The 26,364-nt window shown below is 41.0% G+C and overlaps 4 protein-coding genes and 1 long non-coding RNA gene across 6 annotated transcripts in view; 1 reads left to right on the plus strand and 4 right to left on the minus strand.

The window, feature by feature from the left end:
* Positions 1–6,501, minus strand: part of ash1l (ash1 (absent, small, or homeotic)-like (Drosophila)) — a 31,395-nt gene extending 24,894 nt beyond the window's left edge. For both annotated transcript variants that reach the window (XM_074686115.1, XM_074686114.1), the window contains exons 1-3: positions 6,331–6,501; positions 5,304–5,400; positions 667–1,470 (exon numbers count right to left, since the gene is read on the minus strand). In XM_074686115.1, the coding sequence (XP_074542216.1) occupies positions 667–1,278 (612 nt within the window). In that variant the 5' untranslated portion in view covers positions 1,279–1,470; positions 5,304–5,400; positions 6,331–6,501. The remainder of the gene's footprint in view (positions 1–666; positions 1,471–5,303; positions 5,401–6,330) is intronic.
* A 1,780-nt stretch (positions 6,502–8,281) lies between these two features.
* rnf115b (ring finger protein 115b) lies at positions 8,282–13,056 on the minus strand. The gene is made up of 10 exons (XM_074687382.1): positions 12,971–13,056; positions 12,676–12,817; positions 11,064–11,122; positions 10,877–10,934; positions 10,581–10,786; positions 10,202–10,270; positions 10,004–10,082; positions 9,765–9,858; positions 8,847–8,962; positions 8,282–8,742 (listed from the first exon to the last, which is right to left on the minus strand). Exons 2-10 carry the CDS (start codon positions 12,751–12,753, stop codon positions 8,620–8,622), a joined length of 882 nt encoding a protein of 293 aa, XP_074543483.1. The 5' UTR covers positions 12,754–12,817; positions 12,971–13,056; the 3' UTR covers positions 8,282–8,619.
* Positions 13,057–13,303: 247 nt separating this feature from the next.
* On the minus strand, positions 13,304–20,440 carry scamp3 (secretory carrier membrane protein 3). Its single transcript, XM_074686503.1, has 9 exons — positions 19,968–20,440; positions 19,618–19,707; positions 17,951–18,064; positions 17,272–17,392; positions 17,055–17,183; positions 15,923–16,082; positions 15,177–15,278; positions 14,957–15,074; positions 13,304–14,212 (listed from the first exon to the last, which is right to left on the minus strand). The coding sequence occupies exons 1-9, from the start codon at positions 20,019–20,021 to the stop codon at positions 14,051–14,053; spliced, it is 1,050 nt and encodes a 349-aa protein (XP_074542604.1). The 5' UTR covers positions 20,022–20,440; the 3' UTR covers positions 13,304–14,050.
* Positions 19,653–26,364, plus strand: part of LOC141802777 (uncharacterized) — a 7,498-nt gene continuing 786 nt past the window's right edge. The window contains exons 1-2 of the long non-coding RNA XR_012599533.1: positions 19,653–19,727; positions 21,969–22,066. This is a non-coding gene — a long non-coding RNA (uncharacterized LOC141802777). The remainder of the gene's footprint in view (positions 19,728–21,968; positions 22,067–26,364) is intronic.
* The window catches only part of crabp2b (cellular retinoic acid binding protein 2, b), a 3,935-nt gene continuing 3,234 nt past the window's right edge, over positions 25,664–26,364 (minus strand). The window contains exon 4 of the mRNA XM_074686506.1: positions 25,664–25,972. Within this exon, the coding sequence (XP_074542607.1) occupies positions 25,922–25,972 (51 nt within the window). The 3' untranslated portion in view covers positions 25,664–25,921. The remainder of the gene's footprint in view (positions 25,973–26,364) is intronic.

Here is a 26,364-nt window from a genome sequence, read left to right on the forward strand (position 1 = left end):
AGAGCCCGGAGCCAAAATGATCTATTACAGTTGCTTCTTTGATGACCCACAGACTTTGCTTTTAAAAGGTAACAACAGCTATGAGTACTTGGAGTACATTATTAATGTTAATACGCCTAAAAGAAACAGCCTAACCTCTAGCCAAAGACAGCCCAAGATAAAAGAACAAACAATCAATCAGGAATAGGTTTTCATTCCCCCTTTATAAACTGCAATTCATTGATGGGATTTTCTGCTCAGTGCCGCCTGTCGGCCATGCCCATGGGGGAAGTTACTTTCAACTCAATAACACTTCAGATCAGGGTCAGATTGGGGACAGAGGGGGAGAGCTAGGGAGAGGGGGGTGGAGAGGACATTGCCAGGCGGAGACATGGATAGAGAACACAGACAGAGGAAGACTGGAGGGGGCAGCACATGATGAATACAGACAAGACAACAGAGAGCACAAAGAGTAAAGACCAATTTATGCTCTGCTCTTTATCCGTGCAATAACATGGTAATTACTAGGGTTACTTGGTCATGGACCATTGCCTTACTGATGACCACTATAAACAGCTTAATTTGGTAATATAAATGGACCTAAGCATATACACAAACAAAAAAATAGCATATTTCAGGTAGGCTGGCTATCATAACACATAAATTATCTATGTTCTCTCATCTCACCCTTTTTGTAGGAGCACTCCCGTTGACTTGCAATGGTGTGGTTGTAGTGCTGGTGGGAGGAGGAGGAGCAGAAGGAGGCGGTGTAGGAGCTTTAGCAGAGGGGGCTGATGATGTTGATGATGGGGCAGGTTTGTTGACGCTGGGGCTCTTCTCCCTCTCCTTTTCCCTGCCCTGTGAGGGGCTCTGGCTCTGACTTCCAGGCCCATCACCTGTGGCTCCTGCACGGTTCCCACGAGCACCGCCTCCACCACGCCCCGTGTGCCTCACTGTGGCCCTGAAAGCTGGTCGGCATACATAATTCTCCAAGATCTTCGGTGGCTTCTTCATGCGTTTTGCTTGAAGGCCTATCTTAAGCTTGACGTTGCCTTCAGACAGGCTGCTCTCTTTGATCGAGAAATGAGACTGGTCACCACCTGCACCTCCTGGCCCATTTACTCCTGCTGCTCCTGCACCTGTAGAGATGGCAGCAGCTCCGTCCTTCTCTCTGTCCCTCTTCTTCTCCTCTTCCTCTTCTTTCTTTCCTCCACCTCCCTCCTTCTCTCTCTCCCCAGTTGGGGCACCTGAGAGAAGAGGGGGTGGAGTTCCAGCACCCCCTTGTATTTTTGAATCCATCAAGAATTTACGGTGAGTGGAGGTATACTAAGGAGGAGATGTTGTAGATACCAGCCAGAGTTTTTGTAGAGGGATGAGTTGGGATGAAGGGGGAAAGGGGGAGGGGAGTAACAGTGAGGGTGAAGCTCTCCTTATGTTTAGATGACTTCTCTCCCTTCCTCGGCTGTCCAGCCCTCTTTCTCCGTCCTTCAACTGTAAGAGAAAAGAAAGAAAGATAAGGAGGGAGCAGGGGCAAACCAGTTCCATATTACTCACCTCCAAACAGAACATCAACCACACACTGACAGATTTGAAAAGTGCCCCGCAACAGAGAAGTATAAAAATGTCTTTTAATGAATGATGGAGGCAAGCAGACGCAGGGCAACACTTTTATCAGCTATTTGGTTAGAGGCTGTCCTTCATTCTGTCTGGGTGACTTTTTATGGTGTGTTTGTCCTCATGGGCTATAACAATGTGTGACCTATTTACACAGCAAAGAATCTTCTACCTAAAAATCTAACCTTTGGCTCAAGGGCTCTGAATTGTCCACCTGAGAACAACAAAGCTCTCAAAGTCCTGAATCAATAGCTAATCCCACATCCTTCCGAGGTGTTACAGGATAAGATGCCAAAGGAGCAATCCCTCAAGTTCCCTCATTAGCTGAAGTAAAAAGCGGCTGAATAAGATAGTGTCAGACTCTTCATCCTCTACGTTAGCACAGCAGCCGCAAAGAGAGGCATGTTTCTTAATTGTGCTCCTTAGAGGACAGAACAATTCAATGAAGTTGTCTACTGCTCCCAATGGCCACTGAGTGATTTAATGCGGATTCGCCCCCAAGCAGGTGCTTTCTCCGGGTGAAGTCATTTGGAGGTAATTCAGAACTGTGACCTCAGCACATTGGGCCCTCTGGGACTAGACAGAGGATCAGACCGCCTTTCCCAGCCTTCGCCAGCAGCAACTGAGAGTGAGTGATAGAGCGTCAACGTGCCGGCGGTTTCTCTGCACCCTACATTAATGGAGAGCACTAAAGGAGCCACTTAATGGAGCCTCTGGAAAGTCATACAAGTCGTCACATCAGTTAAGTGTCAGAGGTGGAGAAAAAAAAATCGACCCTACACACAGTCTTGGACCATGTTTGTTTTGGATTACGACGATGGAAAACAGTAGAAGTCATTTCTCTTTTTGTTGAACCGCACAGTAAATGCAGCCTATTTTTTTGGAGTCTGGCCCGTAGTTCCCCCACGCCCTCTTCTTCATGTTTACTTCAATTACTCACTCCATTTCGCCTTGAAACTGCAGACTCCCCCTCGCTACACATACCAAACTCAAATCGCACCTCTGTCTTTTCTTTAACACTCCATCAATCTCTGTGCACTTTCACCGTTTCTCCGAGCTTTCCCGTCCTCTTCCTGTCTGTATTTCGCAAACTTGGAGAGCAGTAGTAACGGCACAAAAACTACACTCACTGTGTTCCTGCTCTAATACAAAACACATTTCACCCACTGCCACCCTCCTAACTCTGTTCCCTGTGTGTCCTTCTCTTGCAGTGACAAATGCTCCCCTCGTTCTTTTATACTAAATGCTCACAGATATACAAGCCGCTTCCGCTGCCTGACAGCAACTGTGCCAAAAATAAGCCAGTGTAGTACCTTACACTGTGAGAGGCTGCTGACACAAGTCTAGAGAAAAACCTCCTGGAGAGTCAAAACATTCCTTTTACTTCACAAGGGAGATTTACCAGCACTTGATTTCTTGTAAATGATATAATAATCTGCCTGTTTAGTCTGTATTTAGTGACTGATATGGTCCGAAAACTTAAATAAATTCTTGAGATACTTCTGTATTAACTAAGAAATCAAAGATTCCTGTAGTCACAAAGCTTACTTAAGTCATACTGTGAAATTTAAGTTACAGATATTATTTAAGACTGCTTGTTTATACTTTCAGGGTAATTCTCCTCTACCTTACTCTACCATTGTATGTCAATGACGTAGCATTACTACATTCAAGGATGTGCGAGGACTATCTGGAATCGCTTGTTGTTTTCCCAAATAAAGACTCCATTTCCCATGAACACTATAACCCACTGTGACTCTTGCCAAGGTGGGCATTTGTCATGGATGGAGATAGGATTTGATACTACCTTTCTATGTTCAAGACAACTTTTTGCAGGATGCAAAGTGAGAAGGTTATGTGTTTATTTTCGGTTCTTTTTTGTGTTTTTGTGGTAAAAAATATCAATTTGTTGAATAATAAAGTATAGATTTTTTCAATTTGACATATTTATTATTCAGTATATAACGTTGCAATGCTGTGTTCATGTCCAGCATGGAAAATCGCCTACTCTTCCACTGCCTCACAGTCACAAGAATGCGTTTAGGTACCTAAACATGGTACCTTTTGATGTCACATGAACCGATACCCGATACTTTTGACTGAATTTGGTCGGTACCTATAAAAGTACCTAATTCGGTACCCATCCCTACCGGTACTCTGAGGCAGGTCATTAACATACAAAATTAGGGAACCCTCATTACATCCTACCAGTGCTCATCTACAAATTACAACCTCGCCAAGCAGAGCAAACGTAACCTCGTTCTTCATTTTACTGATGGACTCTCAAGTTTGAACAGACCACATTACATGTTCATGAGCATTTAGAAATAACTGTTTCAGTGCTTATAATCTGATTTTAAATCGTTGATTATGAACAGGCAAAAATACAGCATTGAGAATATTTCAGTGTCACCAATAAAGTCCTCACAGAGCCTTTAAGCTTCTGCTCTTTGTGTTAGTTATACACTTTATGAGAGCCATTCACCTGTATTTCATAGAGTAAACTTTACATAAACCTTCCGACAACATCTGACAAATACCTGCATAACCTTCAGTTTTCCAATAGACCATGAAGTATAGTGTTTACTGTGTGTGCACAACTTTCTCTCAGTCTATTTTACTCTTATTGTGCACACAACAAAACACAAACAAAAATACGACCTTAAATTATAATTCTGAAAATCAGTACCTCAAATAGTTACAGGTTTATAAAGTAATCACAAAGGTCAGGTGAAAAAAACGAGGATCAATAATCGATACCAGGCTAACAGGCTGAGAAATGGCAGAGCAGGCAGGAACGTAGTAAACAACTTCCCGCGCCCCCTCCCATTTCTTTCCCCTTACACCCTCCCTCCTTTCACTCCCTCCTCACTTTTGCACACGTTGTTCATAACTGCTGATTTCCCCTTGGCCATAGCAATAGTATCCAACCCGCCCACCCCCACCTCATTCACACGAATGCTGGCGTCTGCCCCCAGAGCGCGGTGTCACTTCCAGGGCTTTTTACTACATCGGTGTTAGTAAAGAGCAGAGATCACGGGGGAGGAAGACAAATTCCTTTACTAATACCATCAGTTTGTGTGATCTAACAGGGGGAGTACACTGACTCCAATGCAAAAGAGAGCTGTAACGTTAAAAAGCTCGAAGACTATTGCATCAAAGGGGTGCAATAAAATTAGACCAGGATGGCAGGTGTCATTTAGAACAGCACCACCATGCACACATCGTCCGTCTGTGGCAGCCTAGGACAGTTAATCCTGTGCTTGACTCTGCCTCAATACTGTGATACAATTTAAATCAGGAGAACTTTCCCTCATGCTATGCAAAAAAAGCGTGGATGATCAGCGGATGGCTGAACACACCAATCAACGTTGTCTGCTTTCGGTTTCCTGTACAGTCAACACTGCCCCCCATGAGTCCGTGAACGCATCACTTTTTATTTTCACTCCAAGAGCTCATATTGAGTCAGCGAATTCATCCTGTGTTTAGTCATGATTACTGTCTCAAACGAAAGGAAGCAGAGCAATGAAAGACGTGCCTTCTGCAGTCAATGAAAGGCAATGCATGCAGCCAAGAAATCATTTTGCAAGCCTATACTCTTGAGTAAACATCAGCTGAAGGGACAAACAGCAGACGCGTGCAAACTGATTCAGTAAGTCTACACTGGTGTCAACAGCAACAATAAATCTATGAAAATCACATTTACTTACCTCTATTATTGTCCAGAGACGGTGTTCACATTATTTGGCTGTGTCCTCCATAAGTGTGCATCAACGTGGTGGCCACATTTTATATTTCGTTCAAGCGCTGTATTCCCAAAACCAAAACATGAGAAGAAAATGTCAGATTCTGCCCGTATTAGTATTTCTAATACCTAAATTTACAGCATGTGTCATTAGTATTCACTTCCAAGTGTTTTAATTGCATAATAAACGTTTTGGCCGCCATAACGTCACAAATCAGTGTCAATGTACACGCAGCTTCTGACCACCTAAAAATGTGATTAACCTTGCAACCTCCAAAACACAAACTTGCCAGTCGAGTTGAGTGCCAGCATGTTAACCATCCAAAAATATTGTTTTCCCCTGTCGTAACACAGATAGTGTTACAGTAATGACGCTTATTACAACTCCTGCGTTTTAAAATGAGTGTGTTTATCTTGTAAGAAGCTAGTGGCTACCCTCCGTCCTATAATAGACAGCTTCTGCTACAATTTGTATCAATGGCACTGGCAGCGGCTAACTAGCCATCTATCAGAAGCCGATTTTGGGCTTTCTTTACCGAGCAAAGCTTCACTTTTTGTTATGTTTAGGTATCAGAATTGCTGTAAAAACCGACAGCCTTCAAATTATCTGTACAGACAAAGTGAAAATATGACACAATCCTGTGCAAGTGATGCACATCATCTTACATCTCCGTCACATTCTCGTAGGCACTCGTGTTACTACATCTCAGCTACAACGGCTAACGATGCACTAGCAAGTCAGATATACAAGAAAAATATTGCAACGTTGGTTCCGAAGCAAACGCGCGTTTCAAATTAACTGTCACACACATGGAAAATAAAAATACAGCTAGTAATATCCCAGCGGTGTAAAATAACAGATGCAGCGCCGCGTAGGTTATTAAAAAAACACTAACTGTCAACAAAATGGCGGCTGCGTTGAATCAACAGAGACCCGAAATGGATCTCCCTCTATTTCTTCTTCTTTGGTGGTAAAATCCCCTTTTCCTTACAGCGAGTGGTATCCGTTAAAACTCCCGAGTTGCTCCAAAATCCGCTCCGACACGGCGTTAGCTGGGCCTGGATGTGTCAGCACGGGCCTCTCTCGTTAATCGGGCCTCCATGTCTGCTCAGCCCGTATCGCTACTGTGACAGTACAACACGGGCATTCTCAGTCCAGAGAGGAGGGAGGGAGGGAGGGAGGGAGGAGGGAGGGTGAGGGCGGAAGGGAGAGGAGGGGAGCAGAGAGCTAATGTCGGTAGTGCGCGGTTGTTGCGGTCCCTAGTCACTGAAAAATGGCTGTGTTTCATTATTTTTCTATTTTCGGTCGCCCTTGAAAGCGGTGTTTTAGGCACGTCGAGGGTGTGTTCACTGGAATGCAACGGTCAACTGTCAAACCGACGATACTGCTATAGAGACCAGCGTCAACATAACGTTACTGTATAGCAACAGTACAGACAGGGGCAGGCAACGGGAGCTCTTTACCTTATAAATAAATCATCCTGTTTGCTAAAAGATAAGGTCTATTTGCAGTTGAATACTTACTCTAGCAGTCCTAGTTTTGTCTATGATGAATTTTGCCAATTGTGTCTTATGTATAATACGCTTTGGATGTAGCAATTTTGAGTATTTTATCTATTTCAAATGAGTAAGTTTGCCCTCACGTTTCTTCTTTTGTATCGGAATGTTGGAAAAAAAAATCTTCAGGAATTTGATTGTTTTGGTTCGTTTGATTTTATTTACTTCCAAAGAACAGGATGAGGACTGAGATATAGCCTGGCTGGTAAGCTGTAAGTCAGATAGTATCAGTTCACTGTTATGTTGGTAATATTGAAATTTCTTTTGTTTAAATGTGGGTTAATTAAATAACTATGGTCACTGTGTCCAAAACAGTCTCTTTGCGGCACTGACGAGCACAAACTTTTTGAAGGACAGGGGCAAAAAGAAAAAAAGGTTTTATCCCCCAAGTGGGAACTTAAGCATGATGTGTTTTGGCTCCCAAGAGGGTACTTAAGCGTGTTTTTGGCCCCCAAGCACGCACCGTAGCAGGTGTTTTTCAACAATTGGGCCACCCTTTGAACACTGCTACTTTGCTGCCTTGTCCTGTAGTAATCATCAGGTCTGACTGTAGCAGTAGATGAAATGAAATAGAAAAGCAACCTGATTGGGTGGGGTCACATCCTATTTGAAGGCCTATTATTGCATTCCTTTGCAATTTTTTAAATTTCCCTCTTAACATTTTTGGATTCCTTTTAAGCACTTTTGCATTCCCATTACACACTCTTGCTTCCTCTTCATACACTTTAGCGTTTTCTGCACAATGCTGTGGCCCCTTTAAAGGGAACTTCTATACGTCCTTGATTTTTTTCTGTTCCTTGTCAATACTTTTCTGATTTTTGTGTATTCTTCACACAACTTTTCATTTCCTCACAAAACTTTTGCATTCTCCGATATTACTTGTGCATGTCCTTGAAAGCCACTTTTATTTCTTTGCAATACACTCGGTTTCTCATCTCCTTGTGAGCCCTTACATATGCCTTGCTGCACCCTGTGTAACACACCATTCTGGGTCATCTTCTTCGAGTCTTTCAAGTCCTTTCTGAGCAATATGTGTTAGCTGTTTGCGTAACACTCTATATGTCAAGCTGTTTCCAGTTCAACGCACAGTACCGTTTAGCTCATAGAATTTATGCTTTGAACTTGGCATTAAGTAAGATGAAAGCAAACCGTAACATTCTTGGTTCAAGAGGTAGCATCTGAAGAAAACAGTACAGTAATCTGCAGGATGCTGTAGGTTTACTGTTGTGTTGCGTTTGAGAGGAGCTTGGCTGACTGCTCAGAAAAAGAAGAAGAAAAATGTGGCAGGGGAAACTGATTGCGAAGGAAGACTCCAAAATGTTTAATGATGAAATAATATAGAATATTGACAGAGTAGTAAAATCCATAGATTAAAAAAGTGTCTCCCTCAGATCAAGATGGTGCAGAGGTTGAGGATCACAGGGTTAGGCTTTAATAACAGCTTCAATGGAGAGAAACCAACAATGGAGCAAGTAAAAATATTCTGCATTAAGAAACTGTTACCATGAACCTCTGCACGAAAGTGTTTCTTCATAACTGAGTGTATTCCACCAATGGCATCTGGGAGGTGATTGGTTCATGACATCCAAGACAGTCATGTAGGAATCTGCCTCAGAGGGATGTATAATGGGGACACTGCACCCCCCCACGTAATGTGTTTTATTCAAAAGAAGTCTCTGTGTCTCTTGAAAACAGTGAAGGAGGTAGAGTTGTTGACCCGTTTATCAGTTCGCCTGCCGCTCCCGTTGCTCTGTCTGGATGGAGAAGACGTCTGGGGGCTCTGCCGAGGGTGGGAGGCTGTTGTCAACACCATTAAGGCTTTTTCGGCAAACAGGGCAGGTATCATGCTATGAGAGAAAGAAGAAACGTTTTCATCCTTATGTTAAAGCACATAGCAGTCAGTGCATCCTCAGAAAACATTCATGACCAATCCTATGCACATCGTTCTTACCAGCTCCAACCAAGGCACTATACATTCACAGTGAAAGATATGCAGGCAGGGTAGTTTCCTGGCAGATTCTCCTAATGAATACTCCTCCCTACACACCGGACACTCCAGTCTGCAGTCTAAAACACAAATACAGAAAAGTAAAAGCTAAAAATACGTCTATAACTGTTTAACAAGTCATGTTATACTCTCTTAATAAAATTATTCTAATAGGCCATAATGATACCTGTCCTGTACTGTCTTAGTCATTACACAGCTCTTTATCAGAGAGAAGGAGAAGAGGGTGAGGAGTGGGAAGGAAAGTTATGGCAGGAAGGAATAAGGAGAAAAGAGAAGGAGGAATGGAAAGTTAGGAAGAGAAAAGGAGGACAGGGAAGGAGGAGAAATGGAGAGAATTGCTGTACAAGTGACAATTGGAGTTAACCCAGTTTAAAAAATGAACAGAGGAACCTCTTTGGAGAAGTAGGAAAATGAAACCAAAAAGAAACTTGATTTTTATCCCCAACTCAGGGCTCTAAAACTTGTGACTGTGATCTCCAGGGTGAAGGGTTGTGAAATGCCTTCCAAAATTGACTGTTTACAATGCCATAGGGATAACATTATATGGAATCACACAAACGGAAAATGTTTGACATGTTTTCCACATTTCTTTGCTGCCATAGGATGCTCAAGGCAACTAAGATACCAGGTAGTCTGATTTTCTACCAATCAGTTAAATTGAGTATCTTGAGCCTTTTTTGGTCAAGAAAGGAAGAAAAAGTAGAAAAGATGAGAGAAGGAAGAAAGGAAAGAGAGGTAAAAACAGAGAGGAGTCTTCTCTGAGGGAGAGGGGATAGTAGTGAAGACATGATGGGATCACTATACCATGAGCCTGAACCGTTAAACTAATGTGATAAATGTACTTGATGCCACAATCATTACCTGTCTCTTCTTGAGAAATGCGAAATGTCGGGAGGGATGAGATCATGTCCTTCTCTGCAGGGGGTGGGCCTGAGCTCTCCAACTGTCCTAACAACTGAGGACAGATGTGGCAGTGCAGATGAGGATAGGACATGTAAAGTTATTATAAGGTACTACTGACAGAAAGAAAAAAGAAGACAAAAAAAACAACGATCAAACTCAGACTGAGGCCGGTTTGCTTACAAATCACCATCACTGACCTCTGTGATGACAGTGTCCAGACCTCCCTGACCCCATGCATAGTCTCCAGGGTTTCCATACAATTGCAGCATGCTGGATCTGAGAGGAAAACAGAAAGAGCAGCAGAGAGAGCGGGAACGAGTGTTAGATCTTAGCATCCTGCATTATATAAAGTTAAAAGTTGATGATGCAAATCAAAGAAGTCAAAAGGCGTTTACAGCGTTGCAGGTGTAGCACTTGGGTTTCCATTGTTAGCGAAGAGGCCGGACAAGAACTGCTGCACAATCCTTTGAACACAGGAGAAAAGAAAAGAAAGCAGTCATCTGAATTAATGTGATGTTATATCTAAATATTTAGCTTGTTAAAATCAAGTCTTGCATCAGTGTTTTATATGAAGACAGTCAGTGAATCAATGTTTCATGTTGCTCTACTTAGTAAAGAACAACAGCATACCATTAGAGCAACACCGATGCAGAGAAGGGAGAATCCCATCAAGAACAATTTCAAGTTGTCTGAATAACTGTCTTCCTAAAAGATAATTTCCACTCTGAGTCCAGCACACACTGCTGGTGTTTTTTGTGTACCGTGTCCACACACCCTGCAGGCCACTGTTCAGGCCTGGGCGACCTCTCCTGCTCTGGCAAAGAGAAGTACTCTGGTCCTCCGGCCTCAGCAGCACCAGGCGTTGTCGGAGACGGACAGCTCTGACCTGCAGACATCTGCTCGCCGTCGTCTGGATCCGACTCTGAGGAGGGCGGGTGTGACAGCAGATCTGAGCGCTCCATAAACAGCAGCTGCCATAACTTTGGAGAGAGACCAGAGAAAGAAACGTCAAACCGAACGTCTGAGAAAGAGGAGAGTTTCTGATACAGCAGCAGTTTTCAAGGACATACTTCTGAGATCAATGAGTTTGAATCATCACTGGAGGCTGCCGTGCTGCCCTGCAGGAGACTAGATAGCAAATTACAAAAATCAGTGAAAAAACCTGGAACTTCTTCAAATTACCCTCTCAGTATAATAATTCATCTGAATATTTATGAATGTGCAAAAAAATGCAAAAACACCAACACTGCTGTCTACCTGGAGTCTTCTGCTACCTCCTCAATGAAGCCAGAGTCACATCTGGGACAGACTAAATCCTGTTAGAGAATGAAAAAAAAAAGTTAGATGCAATCCTTGACAAGAAAGTATGACTGTATATCATAATTGAACCATTCCAACAGGACACCTTTGTTTACTGCCACCAAATTAAAAGCACACTAAATTATAGTTAAATGCTGAGTAAATATTTTAATTTCTATTAGTAGTAGAAATTAAAAGTAGCTTTGACCTAAAAAACAAACAGCAAAATTTCTGTTTTATTGCGTTAAAGTGCGTTACATGATTTACAATTTAAATACTGATTTACATATCCCAGATTAGTCTAATTTCAGCCAATGTCTGAACTATGTCCTTTCACTGACTGTCTCTTTAAGAACATTTCAGAAACCAGCATTCTTGAAGTCTCCTTCACTGTTGCCATGCAACAAGATAAGACTTAATGTATTTATTCATTCCACAATGGCAAAATTAACAAACTACAGAATCTAACAGGCAGAGTATAGTGCAAACAATATGGCATTAAGGACCTGTAAAGGATAACATAATGAGTGTAACTATAAAAATATGTTTGTCAGAATTTAGCTACTAGAAATATGTGCACCAAAATACAAGTGCTAAATGTGCAAAGACTGATAACAACGGAGATAAAAGCTATGCAGAGAACAATTTACTGTGGCAAAGTATTGCAAATGTTAAGACTTTAAAAAACAGCTGTATTTCTCTTGTGTTTTCTTTTTTGTGTGACTTTGAGCAAGTTGTTCAGAGCAGCCTGCAGTCTCATCAAAAGGCTACTTTCACAGTGTGAAATTTTGCCCACATTAAGTAGCTATCAACACACATCATCTCAACTTTATCTTAATTATTTGTTTTGTTTTGTTTTTGTTTTTATTAAAAATCAGAAGCACACCTGTAATAAGGACTATGTAAACTAGCAACCAAATGTAACCTTCATATGAGTGTCCACATGGATTTGTTTTTATGGAGCACATTCTCCAATCTGTCTGTCACTCACACAAACTCACTCTATTGCGCACATGCAAACACACGTGCGCTCGGCTCCATCACAACAGGGTGTTATAATGCCATAATAACATCTCATGTGGAGATATGAAATCAGTAATGGGACGTATCACACAGACTTTAAAACAACTATTTCTGCCATCCAAAAGTTGAGAGAGCCCTTTTTGTGCTGCTGCTGCTACGCTGGCGCATGTGGTGACACCCGGCCAGCCCCTCTTACGTCTCCCTCACGCAGTTGACAGTAGACAACTGGACACAGTCGCCCACAGGGGTGCTTCTAAATATGGCAACGTGAATCGCCAGATTTGTCTCTCTCTTTCTCTAATGTGAGATCTGGGCGCATGCTTTACGCATACAAATCCCCAACAACAGACTGTCACATATGTGCAGTGGCGATCCTAGAAGTTATAATTTAAGTGTCGACACTTAAAAATCAAACTATTAACTTTTTTTTTTCTTGAAAGAAAAGCAAGACAGCTCTTTGGTATCGTAATCTCTCCGTGTGTGGCGGTGGATGATTCCCAGAACAGCACATGTGGAGTAAAAGCACTTTCCGAATAAAGTGACTCACCGGGAATTTGGGGTTAGTTTCACATTTACAGCAGTGACAGAAAAACCGGTGTTGTGGTGCGTCCGCAGCCTCCGCCATCTTCACGGTGCAGCTCAGAAAGTGACGTATCAGCGGCAGCCCATAAAAGTCTCACACGGCCTTTCTGTGGGTCACAGGAATCCCACATGAAGGAAACCTGGCGTATTTAAATCTTTTAGGCAGGAAACACAGTCTTTACAATGTCATTTTTTAAACAAAGTCATTTCAGTTATTCAAAGTGGCTACTTTATAATAAAATGATGAAAAATAGATTTACCTGTGGATTCAAAGGAAGACTTCATTCGGTCACTGCTGAAAAATAGGCTGTTAAAAAAACACCAAAACTTTAAAAAGTAACAGCTGATAACAACAAAATGCGTTACTTTCCGGTAGGTTAGGCGTCGTCAAAGGATAAAGACATCCAGTAAAGAAAGAAAAAATAAAAAAGTAAGGATCTGAAAAATAACTTAGGTAACTTAGCAATTTAGCTGTATTGCGGGATAGCCTTGTGACAAGACTATGTACTTTATTTGTTCAAATAAAGGCAACAAATTTAGCCAAAGGTTTATGTTTTCAGTAAAATAAAGCATTAATAACCATGGTAGGCTGTTGGCATGACAATATATTTTTATTAAAACCAAGACAGTGACCTGTAATAATCATAAGAACCACAAGCAACACCAACAGAACAGTGATGGATACGTCAAAACCTGAATATGTGTTCATAGTCTTTACAGTATGAGGAGTTTTGGCAATAATGCAAAATGGCATTCTCATAAGAAATAACAACAATGATAATACTTATTATAATAACAAAAACAACTAGTTAGTTTTTACATTAAGCAACAGTGAAAAAGAGCCAAAGCGAAGCAGCTCAGGTAGGGATAAGATGTTAGTGTTGCGGCATTTCAGTGCTCAGCTCTGGACTCAAACAAGGCTTCTCATTAACACAATGTACAACCGAGTTAGTTTTAAATGGAGAGCATCCAATCAGAACTGCCCCTCACTTGGCACACAGCTTTTATTTTCATACAAAAAAGAGAAGTGTTTTCCCTGCATTCACTGGCACAAACTGCACAAAATTATACACAGCTTCAGCATCCTTATGTTTTCACCTTCATCTCTCAGTTTTTTTCACTTATAGTTTCGCGATGTAGCTGACTTGTCCTGTACACCTTTAGAAATAGACAACCCCACCTCTGTCTCATGCATGTGCCCTGAAGCTCATCTGTTCAGGGGTAACTATAAAGCCCTCTCCACCATTTAATGCTAATCACCTGTGGGGGAAATAGATACCAGACTGATCCTCTATCCAACAGAGAGGGCCCTCCTCCTCCTCCTTTCCTCTCCTTCCTCTCTATCGAGGAGCAGTAAAGGCCCCCTGAGCGGCAGAAGTGGCGGCAGTAGTGGCAGCAGATGCAGCGGCCTGGCGCACGGCCTGATTGGACATGACTCCGGTAGCGAACTCAGCCTGGGCCTTCTGGAAACTGGCGTCGGTCTGCCTGTACAGACTGTGGACCTAAAGAGAGGAAGAGCAGCGGGAGCTGACACCTGATACTCACAGCAGTTCTTCATCATATCAGGCACATTGTGATAGTGAAAAGGATACGCAGAAACTGATATCATCTCTATTCTTCAGGCTGTTTGTTATCTACAGACTGCTTAATGGCAGATGGACCACCTGAGTATCCAGCATTCGTGGAAAGTGCAAGTGCAGCTTAACAGTCTTGACTCTCCTGGCATCCTTTGACTAACTTCAGGAAACAAGACCTCCTGGATCACGCTACATTATCTCTTAGTTATCATTATCTTTTGTTCATTAGTAGCCGTATAGAAAACAATCAAAAGCACAGTGCTCATCATAATGGAGTGTTTGGCTCCTGCTGTTTGTACAAAAAACATAAAACCCTCAAAAATAAGTGTACTCCATAGCCTGGTTGTTCAGAAAAAATACTAAAAGGAATTTCATATTTTAAAAACAACACTGTTTTGATGTAAAATTTTCAGTACCCTTTCACTTTAAGCCGAATCAAACTGATCCACATCCAGACTTCTAAGTCTTACCAATTCTAAATGACCAGAAAGTAAATGAGACTTCCATACTTCACCAGCAGAGGGCGCCAAAATCCATGCAAAATGACTGATCCAACTCATTCACACTTTATCTACTTTTGTACTTCATGTTAAGTATCCTGTTATTTTGTTCCTAAAAATGTGAGTTGTGAGTTTTTACTGTATGTGGACAAATTGACTTTGCTTTCACCTTCTTTAGCATGAAAACTCCAATGGCAGTCTGGGCAGTGAAGAGAACAGCATTCATCATCATGATGGCACCAACGGGGACACTGGTCTTAAGAGCAGCCAGGCTCACAATCCATCCACTGACGGGAGGAGAGAGAAAGGGATTTGAAACATTAAAAAAAAGACAAAAAGAAATCTGGATCTTTTAGGGTCTGTTAGGGTCCAAGGTTTCTAAGTCGTACCTGAAACCCCATCCAGGGATGCCGATAGTCATGATGACGTAGGTCACCACTTGGGCAAAGAAAACAAAGAAGAAGACAAAGAAGTTGAAGGAGCTGTCACTCCTAAAAGAAGAGAGAAAATGTCAACAATGAGTAAAACAACAGTTCATCTTCTTCTTTCATTTATCAGTCAATCAATCAATCTTTGTTTACATAGCACCATATCATGACAAACGTTATCTCAAGACACTTTATGCCCTATGTCACAATTTACACATCTGCCACTGAAAGACACAAAAAGTTCCTCGTTAAAATAAAACAGGATAGGAACTGAAGTACCATCCCATAAGTGTAAAGCTGCTCAGTGAGCCAAATCTCCATAACCCACTTTAAATTAACGGATTTCAACTTTTTCAAGATCATTTGGAACCATCCTCTTAACAAACAGATGGTTACAGCAGTTTATTTTGGATAGCAGGTTGGGATCTTTAAAACCAAGACCTTGCAGTGGACATGACAAAGTTGGTAAAATTTCATGGTCTTGTTCTTGTGAAGCTTCCCTTTACTTTCCTCTTGTGCTATTGTTCTTAGCTTAACTTCATTTCCAATCCAAGACATTTAGTTCCTGTTTTTTCTACAGTCCCCGGCCCCCAACATTACAAGGTTAAAAAAATAAACAACAACATCAATTTATCATATGCCACTTAAAAAATCTACCACCATTTTTCCAGACTCTTTCCTTTCTCTGTGAATTTTCTGCCACTCACCTGAAGGCTTTGTACACAGGTCTGTACCAACACACAAAGGAGCAGGGGGTGAAGAGGAGGGCCCAGAGGATAGCGAGGCCCAGGCCTACACCGTTGGTGGAGTCCACGCAGAACATGGCCAAGGAGGAAACCAGGTTGAAGAGAAGTGTGCAGGTGCAGACTGGACATGAAATAAGAATAGAAAAGATACAATATGTAAAAAAAAAAAAGGTTAAAAATGAAAGTGAATGGTACTGCAGTTTGAGCCTTCACTTTCATTAAATCAGTAATTTGGTGATAAAAAAGTTAAAAGGAACTTCATTAGTATCTTTTCAATCTGTCTCCAATGTGCTCAATTTCCCCTTCACTTGCAGGTTTTCTTTCTCTTCTTCATTCTGCATCCCTCTCTAAATCATTACCAAATGGTCCATTTGTGAACATAAACATAAGCCAAAATTAGACTATTTTAATCCTCTTTTAACTTCTATCCAGTCTGCATTGTTGACATGGACCTTTCTTAAACCACTCCATCTGCACTTCCACTCCGTTTGAAGTCATGCCCACAGCTGACCTTCATCAAAGTGGTGGGATCAGACAGGAACTTATCATGGATTAATATCTCATAAAAAAGGAGCAGTTTACATAAATAGCTGCTCAGCAGACCACAAAAATGCTTCAGTGTAAGAAAACCTCCCATCTTCTTTGGTGGTCCTTCATTATCTTATTTTTCTCAATTTAATGTTTACAGCCTGATTTTTTTAGTCCCTGTGAATATGAAAGATCCTTTTGATTATTTTTATCCTGATGAAAGCATTTCATGTCTGTGCTGGTTACAACTTACATATTATGGCTCTAGTTTGCTCTTGGTGAAGTCCTTCACCTTGCATTGAGGTGTCAGAGCCTTTGTACAAACATACCCACTCTAACTCAAATACAATAGCACTGCTTTTAACTCACAAAGCTGAAATTAAACAGGTGTAGACTTTAGGGTCAGTATACCTCCAATCCAGTCTCACACACACCAATAACAGTGATTCTTCCACTTACACACTAGCAAGCTTTTAACACCTAATTATGTTACATGACAGTGGTTTTGCTTCAGTGATGCAGAGAATTCCCACCACAAAACTCAACAACAGTTCCAGGAACTCACACATCCAGAAGTAGTACATGGTGGTGACGATACGCTGGAAGCGCTGCGTGATCTCCACGTTTATGTCCTGATAGAAGCAGGGGCCCACAGGGCAGAACGCTGGCAGCGGGGGCCAGTTATTCTGACGAGCTAATGTAGAGAGAGGTGGGGAAAAAATATTAAGAACACCGACTTTTTATCATCTACAACCATCTTTCCTCCCCTCCCCACTTCTTACAGGCTCCAGGTCCAAGGCTGTGTGACTCCAACTCCCTTTCTCTCCTCTCCAGCTCTCGGGCCTTCTTCTCAAGCTCTTCTTGCTTCTTCAGGAGCTCCGCCGTGGTTGCATTCACTGCGGTCTTAACACAGCGAGACACAAGGTAAATGATGCATCAGAACTGCTGTCAAGATTCAAAGAGAGGTTGAGTGTGGATCTTTAATAATGAATGAGATTATGTAAAGGAGCTGCTGTTAGAGGAAGTTCAAAGAGGAAAAAGGCTTTCATGTGAGTTTATGTATATCAGGAGTGTTATTTCAGTGATGTTTTAATAGGAAAAATGAACACTAGCCTGTATCAAATCAAACCAAAGATCAGAATTTAGGGCTATGGTGAAGTTCTGCCCGTAACTGAGCCACTGTTCAAAACTATTACACATAAATAAATCATTAGAGTGCTCTCTTGTTGACAGTCTGGGATTTGTTTTTGAGGACACCAGCTTGCACAAGTGAAACTAACAGGGTTTATTGATTCTGATATCCATAAAAGCACTTTCTGTGACACAGTTTTATGTCAAAGAGCCATTAATGGGGAGAGTAAAATCAATTTTTTGTGCATGATCTTGATGATGAAAAGACCAGCCCAAGCATAAAAAGACAAGAGCAGCAGCTTGTGTCTTTACAGTTGGTTGGGGAGTTACCTGGTTAGTGTAGGAGCCATAGTTGCGGGGCTCGGTGGGTGTTGTCCTGCTGGGTGGGGTCTGTGCAGGTGCAGCTGGGGCAGAAGGAGACGTGGCTTCATACGGTGGCGGAGGCTGGAACATATTTCGCACATCAGATAAAAACTTCCCCGACTCAAAAGAAAAAAGACAAAATCAATATCAGACACTTAAAATAAAAAGAGTGAGCATTAGGGCTCTGTTCATGAACGATGACTCGTAACGAAGAAGAACGACAGTTAAGCTCTTGTTTCTGCTGCATTTGCTAATTTCATCAGCTGACAGGAAGTTGACAGAGCTGTGTCTTAGCTACAGAGCTAGTGACACTTCCTAAAACTTTGACCAGAGATGTTTTGAGAGCAACAAAAAAAGACTCTACTCTCTATGAGCTCATTTCTGATGGGTTCATGATTTTATGGCAATTAGTGTGTAAGTCAAGAAGCTGTTTAAAGAAAAACAATACACCCATCTTTGAAATGATTAATCATGAAACTTCATAACATATGGGTGATTTTATGGGTAAATGAATGAGAGAATGTAACACCTAACCAATTCAAGTACTTAAAACCGACCAAGAGAAAATGAATGACAACAGTCTGGTTTTCAGGCTTTAGGACTGACTTACAAAGTAAAACACTAAGAGCTATTCTGACAAAAAAAAATCCAATATGATCAAAACAAAAATCTTCATTATATAGCTTGTCTTTACCCAGTTTAATTCATTCAATGATAATTATTTTGCCTTTCAAGACAGGTCTCTGAAAAGAGACACCAAATTTACAAGGAAAAGTTAGAATTATGGCACATAAAGCACATTAAAAGTGACAGTTAACTAATGTTTGGTTACAATCCACAATGTTTCAAACATCTTTTATTTCTATAACACCTTTTGTTTAAATAAAATGCAGTTCAAAGTGCTTCAATTAATGTGACTGATTGAAAGAAATACAATATAAATATATGAAACAGGATAATGGCACAGCATATGTAAAAGAAAAAATTCTGACGATATGCTAAAGCACGCTTGTAAAATATATTTATCAAAACAGTGTATTAGGCTAAGTCTTAAAATAGTAATAAGATAGAAAATGTCTTCTGAGCTCTGTCACAAAGGAATTTCTGTCACCTTTGGGGCAGACAATTAAGTCTTTCTATCTTTCAATCTATCCTAAACACATAAAAAGGTAAGGAGGTGAGTTAAAGTTAAATAAAAGCACCTGAAAGTATCAATATTTTAAATTAATCTAAAAAACAGAGAAGAGAACTCAGTCAACTATATATATATATATATATATATATATATATATATATATATATATATATATATATATATATATATATATATAAGAACATTTAAGTTAAAATAATATAGAAACCCTCCATAAAGCTAATTGGTCTTAAGTATAATTTTGAATATTGCCATACATGTTTAAATCATCAAAGCAACAATGGGACCTTGGGCTTGTTAGAGAAGTAAATACACCTCACACAGGGAATGGATGCTTCATACTTGCCTCAGGGGCACACGTTTTCTCTGAAATAAAACACGCCCTTATGAGCCACTTTTTCTTTCTGTTTCGTTACCTGGGAGGTAAATAACCAACTATTCCTCTTTTATTATCTCACAGATATGAGGTATTATTGCTCACCCCAGTCGTGGTGGTGTTATTATCAAAGGGGTTGTAAAGGTCCAGTGTGGCATATCCTGTGTTGCTGCTGTGTTGAGTCACTGCGGGATCCTGGCAGACACAAACAAATGGTAAATTTCTTAAATTGCACAGAAATATGTTTGATTTGCTGAATTAATCTTAATTTGCACTGGGTTATTGTCATTCTGTGAAGCTACAAGTGGGTCAAGACCAGAGAGGCCCTCAAACGTCACATGAGCAACAACACGCCTGCTATTAAACGCAGCCTCAAACGGTGAATTTCATCTACTGAACAGACCATGACGCCAACACAGGCTAACGACAGCTTTATTTTTATTCTCATCACCCACCTGAAAAGGGTTGTGGTCTTCCATTGGCTCTGGAAAGCTCGTGTATTTTGACATATCGATGACTGTTTGTTTAGGAGAGGAGGGCTAACGTCATGTAGCCACCGCTTGCTGCTATGCTACTGTGACGTTCACGGCTGACACGCGGACAGAAAACAGCCGTTTACGTTCTCACATAGATAAAAGGAGCTGCGTTGGTTTGTTTTCTAATTCAAGCGGGCGGGCGGTGTAGTATATTGATCCGGTGAACTAGCTACCCGCCCCTCCGGTGATCATCTCCCTGCAGTTTTGATAACTAATTAATAATCAATACATCCAGCTTGATAGTTGTGTTCTTCTCCAGTCCTTAGAGGCAGGGTCCGGACAGAAGCTAGATCGCAGGGGAGTAAACGAATCCGTTATATTCTCGCGCAGGAAAAACAACCAAGGTACAGGAAGTAACAAGCAGAAGATTCAGTCATGTGACTGCTGCTGCGGCAGAAGCACGTGGGAATCTGGGGAGAACGGGGGGGCGTGGCCGACAGTCCTGTCAATCTTTACAGTATGTTGTTAAAGGCACTACCAGGATTTTATAAATGATCATAAAATAGTCCCACTTTTCTATATTTGTCTATTCATAATCTATGATTTAAAAAGAGGTAAATCTTTTTCAACATCGGTTAATTCTAAATGCTTCCTTGAGAAACCGTGAACGACCCGACCAATCCATTTACAGACTAGATCAAAAGTCCACATGACATTAAATTCTTTTTCTTGAAGAAAATGGTTGCTTGGATTCATTCTGTAGTGATGGGACACCAGATCTATCAGAAAAAAGGGACAGAAGAGCAAAAGAATGCTAAACGGAAGAATGAGGGAACACAGCTAGCTATTTGTAATGATATGCATTAAACAACTTTTTCTGTTTATATTTGAGAGCCTGTCAATAGAATTTCAGAGCGAGGTTGTGTTTGCTCTGCTTGGTGAGGTTTTAGTTGGTAAATCACATTACAAGTTACGGCTACATCTTACAACACCAAGCTGTGAGTTACACTAAACAGATCGCCTGGTACTAACCTACAGTAAGTTTGTAAAGTTTACTTGTCGTCAAACCTTGGTGCTTTGTAGCTATAGATAAATAAATATCCTTGTCTCTTTGCATCCTGCAAAAAATCATCTTGAGCAAAGAAAAGTAGTGTTACAAAGACAACTGGACTCCATTAATTTCTTTCTACAACAAATACACCTTAGTCATGTCCTCAGAACAGCGGGTGATAGTGCTCATGGGAAGCACTGCTACGCCTTGTATTTTTCAAAAATAAAAGGCTTAGTGTTAAATGTTATTTCCAAAAGCAACTAATGGCAATGGCAGTAGTGTTACATACAGATTTTGATTTATCTTCTGAGTATGTATTGAATTAGAATAGCTTCTTTCTTACCATGAATGTTCACAGCTTTAAAGCTTGAGTGTAGAGTCAGCATGTTTGGAAATACACCCATATTTTCTCAACAAACTGTGTCACGCCTTTTAAAAAGACAAACAAAACACGCATGCACGCACGCACACACACACACACACACACACACACACACACACACACACACACACACACACACACACACACACACACACACACACACACACACACACATATTAAACATCTCTTAAAGGCAGTTACCCTGCACGTAATGGGAACATTGTCCTCATAGAGAGCCCCACACGCCATCCTCTTGTTGACTTTACATTTCTACTTAGCCTAGCGGGGCTGCCTGAATGGTGTGGCAATATTCCATCAAAACCTGGAGCACACGTTTGAGCTGCCACCACAGATAGGATGCCTCTGATTTAACATAACAACAGACACCGTACACTATACATGATCTGGGTTCAAATCTTGACCCCACACAGATCGAGTTCCAGGCTTGATAAGTGTGGTTTGAGTAACTCATGAAAACAGTTTCTGGACTTTTGAAAGTGCAGACAGACAGATTTTAAACATATATTCCTCTCTCCTCCTATTCCAGTAGATGTCACTCTTGTGCTGTAAAGGAATAACCCCCCTCCACTTCTCTGCTCTCGGCTGACTGTGATGTTCAGGAGGAATGTGTGATTTGAGCCTCAGGTAAGGATCTCAGGAAGTACAAAAGAAAACATTTTTCTTTAACACAAAAAGTAAAGTATTTGAAACAGGCCTCAATATGAATTTTGAATTGAATCCTTGTTTTGTTTTTTTTTTTGTTTTTTTTAATAATTTTATTTTTTGCTTTACCTCCAGCAGTTTTCGAGATCCCTTGAGTTCACGTAGTGGCGTGGTTGTTTCTCCTCATTTGTTTCTCCTCGCACATGGCCACTTGGAGACAGCTTTAGCATCACAGGGAGAGATTACACCTTCAGGGCTTTGTGCCCTCGTACAATTCACCCAGGTCTCCTTTCAGCCTGTTCTCCTACAAGTCACATGGGGTCACATGGGTGAAGCCAGTCATATGATTTCATTAAAAAGCATAGGTTAGAGCGTCAGTCACGCATGTATGCATCACACATACAGCCCCGTTCATACTCTTACTGTAAATTCCCCTCTCACTTTATGGGCAGATTGTCATACAAAGAAAGTGCTGACTCAAACATGAACAGGCATGAATGCAGCAACTCGTGCACAAATTAATAGTTAATTGGTTGGAATTGATAAAAGGCATTTGGAAAATATATTTTTCTTATGGAAGCAGTTTCTTGAGGTACAGATTATTCTTTATGTCTATTTTTATTTTCCTTAGTCTTACAGAATCAGGCACCCTTCACAGTATTTTTTATGATAAGATGCTTTCGGCTCTTTAATAAAACTGTTTTACACAGAGTGATATCTTGTGTTAGAGTTACACATTTCCTCAAGTCATCATGCTTTGAATCATCTTAAACCACTTCATAACAAAGTGGCTCAACTGTGGCCCCACCTGTTTCTAGACCTCACAATAAACTTCCACAAACTGCGACAGCTTATTTGAATAGTTTTTGTTTCTAAGAGACAGTCCCACAACAAAGGCCTGAACAATTTGGAGTTAATTTGAATTGTTTCAACCCAATTAAAAAAAACTTTCCCACCGTTCCACCAGCGAGCCGCTTCTGCACATGCCTTGGCTGCACTAGTGCAGTATGTCAACGCCTGTTGGGGTGGTCCTGTTCACAGCTGTTACTTTGTTCTTTGTATTCTTTTTTCCCCCTTCATCTCAAGGCATGTGTTTCTGAACTGATACCATGGCTCATCATTTCCTTCAATTTCCTTGTCATGATTTGCCTGCACTGCCCAGATTCACATATTGGACTCTGGTGCCCGCAGGCTCTAAAACCACAGCATTCCTCAATCAATCGAGCAATGCAATTCTACTTGACGTCACCGCCTGAGGAATGAACTGGCATAAATGTTGTGAGTGTGCAAAGTGATCCAGCTAAAAAGCAGGGTGCGGCTGGTTTGGACTTGCTTCTACGAGGCTAACTGCCATCAGTCAAAGGGGTCATTTAGACCTAAACCAGGCTTCATGTGTAATTGGATGAGTATGTGCAATGGCAATTTATTTAGTGAGCAAATAGCAAAGAGTTTTTCTTCTTCTCCAGAGTGCAGTTAGAGTGCTGCGGTTGTCATGAGGGCTTACACAATAACACCAGTTGCACTGGGGCCACTGAAAACAGAGTTTGTGCCTGCCAGAAACAGACCCACCAATATAATAAGCAAAGTTGTGTAAGCCATGCATACTTGGTCCCACATGATCTTTTCATTCTCCTTTTCTTGTACACTGTTTGAGGATCAGTGGTAGGAAATAACATAAACCTACATACAGTACTTAACCCCGGACTGTCCTACATAGAACAGACAATGCTCAGAATTAAACCAGTGGCTTTTCAGTTTGCAACATTTCCTTCTTTCTTTCTTTCTTTCTTTCTTTCTTTCTTTCTTTCTTTCTTTCTTTCTTTCTTTCTTTCTTTCTTTCAAGCTTGGTAGGCTTTCTGTAGATACTGACTGGATATTTCAAGTCACTAGTAAGTAGTAAAAAGCAGATAAACATGAGGAAAAATTAACCAGCTCGCCATTAAGTGTTGCACATTTAGCCATTTAAGTGATAGTTCATTGACTCATAAAGATCAGGCTAGCTAACTGATGCACACGCTAATGATATTGTCTACCTCATTGTGTTATTCTTTGTTTATAGCTTGCTGGCCATTTAGTGCTGTGTATCAAGTGAATTAAGCGGTTAATGATAAGCTCATAAAAAATTATGCTAGCCAACACACACACACACACACACACACACACACACACACACACACACACACACACACACACACACACACACACACAAGCAAACTCATTTGCTAGCTAATGTCACTATCTACTTAGTTTTGTATTCGTTGTGATACGCTAGCTAGCTAGCTAAAATTAAGTGATTTGCATTAAGTGAGTTAGGAGGTAGTTGGTAGGCTCAGGTGGTAGTTAACTTAGATGCTAGCTTACGTTGCTATTGACCTTATTTTTGTATTCTTCCTATTTAGGTATAGATTTGAAATAAAGGCTAACTAGCATGAATACCCAAATAAAGTGTTCACTGCTGATTGTAGACTCTACTTTCATTCAATTTAAAATGATGATTTTCTCTTTGTTGCACTAAATATTAGCATAAAAGCAGCAGTTCATAAAATTCTTAAAAGGAATTGTGGTTTTACAGAAACTTTCAGTAAAATGTGCAGTCAAAACTAGTTGCACTTTTAATTAAGTCACTGGAACTTGAGTACTTCCTCTGCCGGTGGCTCAGACAAACACACAATTATCCACAGTGCTTATTGAGAACATTCATCCTTAAGGAGGCCCAGTCCTCCCTCTGCTTGCTCAGCACAGTGAGCATGAACTGGGACACACTTCAGAGAGACGCTTGTCTGCAAACTGTTTGAAAAACCTGGAAAAACCATTGCTGCCTGTGAACCGTTGAAGCACTCTCCACAGGAAGTGAAGAGAGCCCCAGAGGTCCATTTTTTACAACCAAGTGAAGCCTGATCCATACAGTTGAGTATTAGAGTCATATCAAGCTGCAGAGACCTTGGATGCTTGTCATCAGCTACGATGCTCTTTCTTTCATATTTCAAGGCTGTTTGAATTCACCACGGTAAGAAGAGCTGCAAATCTTCCTGCACAGTGTAAGCAGAGGAAGCCACTAAAAACTTTGTACCTGGGTGTAAAGCCAAAGCAAAGGGGTGGGGGAATTTTTTATTGAGCTCATTCTGAAAGTAGGTACATCTGGAAAGGAGAGCATATGAAGTGTAACCTCTCCCGACGCTATGAAATCCTTTTCTCATGACCACCCTCTTTCGTTTTTTCCCTCTTTCATTTTCCTCTCCACTCCCTGTTTCCCCTTCGTCTTGGCCAAACGTCTGTCAAAGCATGGTTTAGAAAATATGACCTGACCATGTCTTCTGGGGTTTTTTGGAACTAATTGACATCATATTGTAAAAGACAAAAAGCACACGGAAGACAAAGTATGAATTGCAAAGGAAAGATGGAGGGAGGAAAGGGTGTGGAATAATCTAGAGAATGTGAACGACGGACAATGATGTAAAGTGATACCCAGATGGTCGACATGGGAAAGGGAGGAGGCAGATTCAAAAAAGGTTGTTGAAATTAAACATTAAACAGTAAATTCATATAAAACAGTTTATTAACATCTTGAAAAAGGGTTGAGATACTGCAAAGGAGCTTTTAAAAAAGGGAATGTGGGACATTTTTTCATGAAACATACTCAGTAAGATTAGCTTTGGTGTTACAGAAGCAAGTATTGGTCCTACAACATACACTGATGAAAACTGACGCCTTCTGCACAGTGAACTGTGCGAGCTACATCTGACCAAAATCTGACTGAAGAAAACAAGGGAGAGATAATGTAAACCATGCATGAGGCACAAAACAGGAGGACTGTGTGACAGACTGTAGGAAATTTCCTCATTCCCTCTGATAAACTCTGGTGCAGACAACATCCCCAGCAGTCATTGTCTGTAAGAAAACAGCAACAAGGGACAGAGTTTTAACATTTGGCACCATTTCACCACAAATGTAATCCTGCTATGTTTACACATCTGACTCTGGAAGCTCATCGGAAAAGTGCATGCATTAAAATAAGTAATGCCTGACTCGACTCGATGACAGAGATACATCTTTCACTACAAAACTAAATATGGAAAGCTCAATGCACATTACATGATGGGCTTGGGAGATATAAAATACATTTGGCCACAATGTGATTTATCATTCAAGCCAACTTGGCTGTTTGTTACTATGAATCTCATGCCACATATTTTGTGAAAATATTAGCTGTCCAACTGCATTTGATCGATGGGCTATTATTAAGGTGCTATTTAGCAAACACAAGTGCCAGAGTGAGATGG

Source organism: Halichoeres trimaculatus, unplaced genomic scaffold (genome assembly GCF_033239565.1).
Source record: "Halichoeres trimaculatus isolate MK-OKI-2021-1 unplaced genomic scaffold, fHalTri1.1 fHalTri1_scaffold_14, whole genome shotgun sequence".
NCBI classification, from domain to species: Eukaryota; Metazoa; Chordata; class Actinopteri; order Labriformes; family Labridae; genus Halichoeres; species Halichoeres trimaculatus.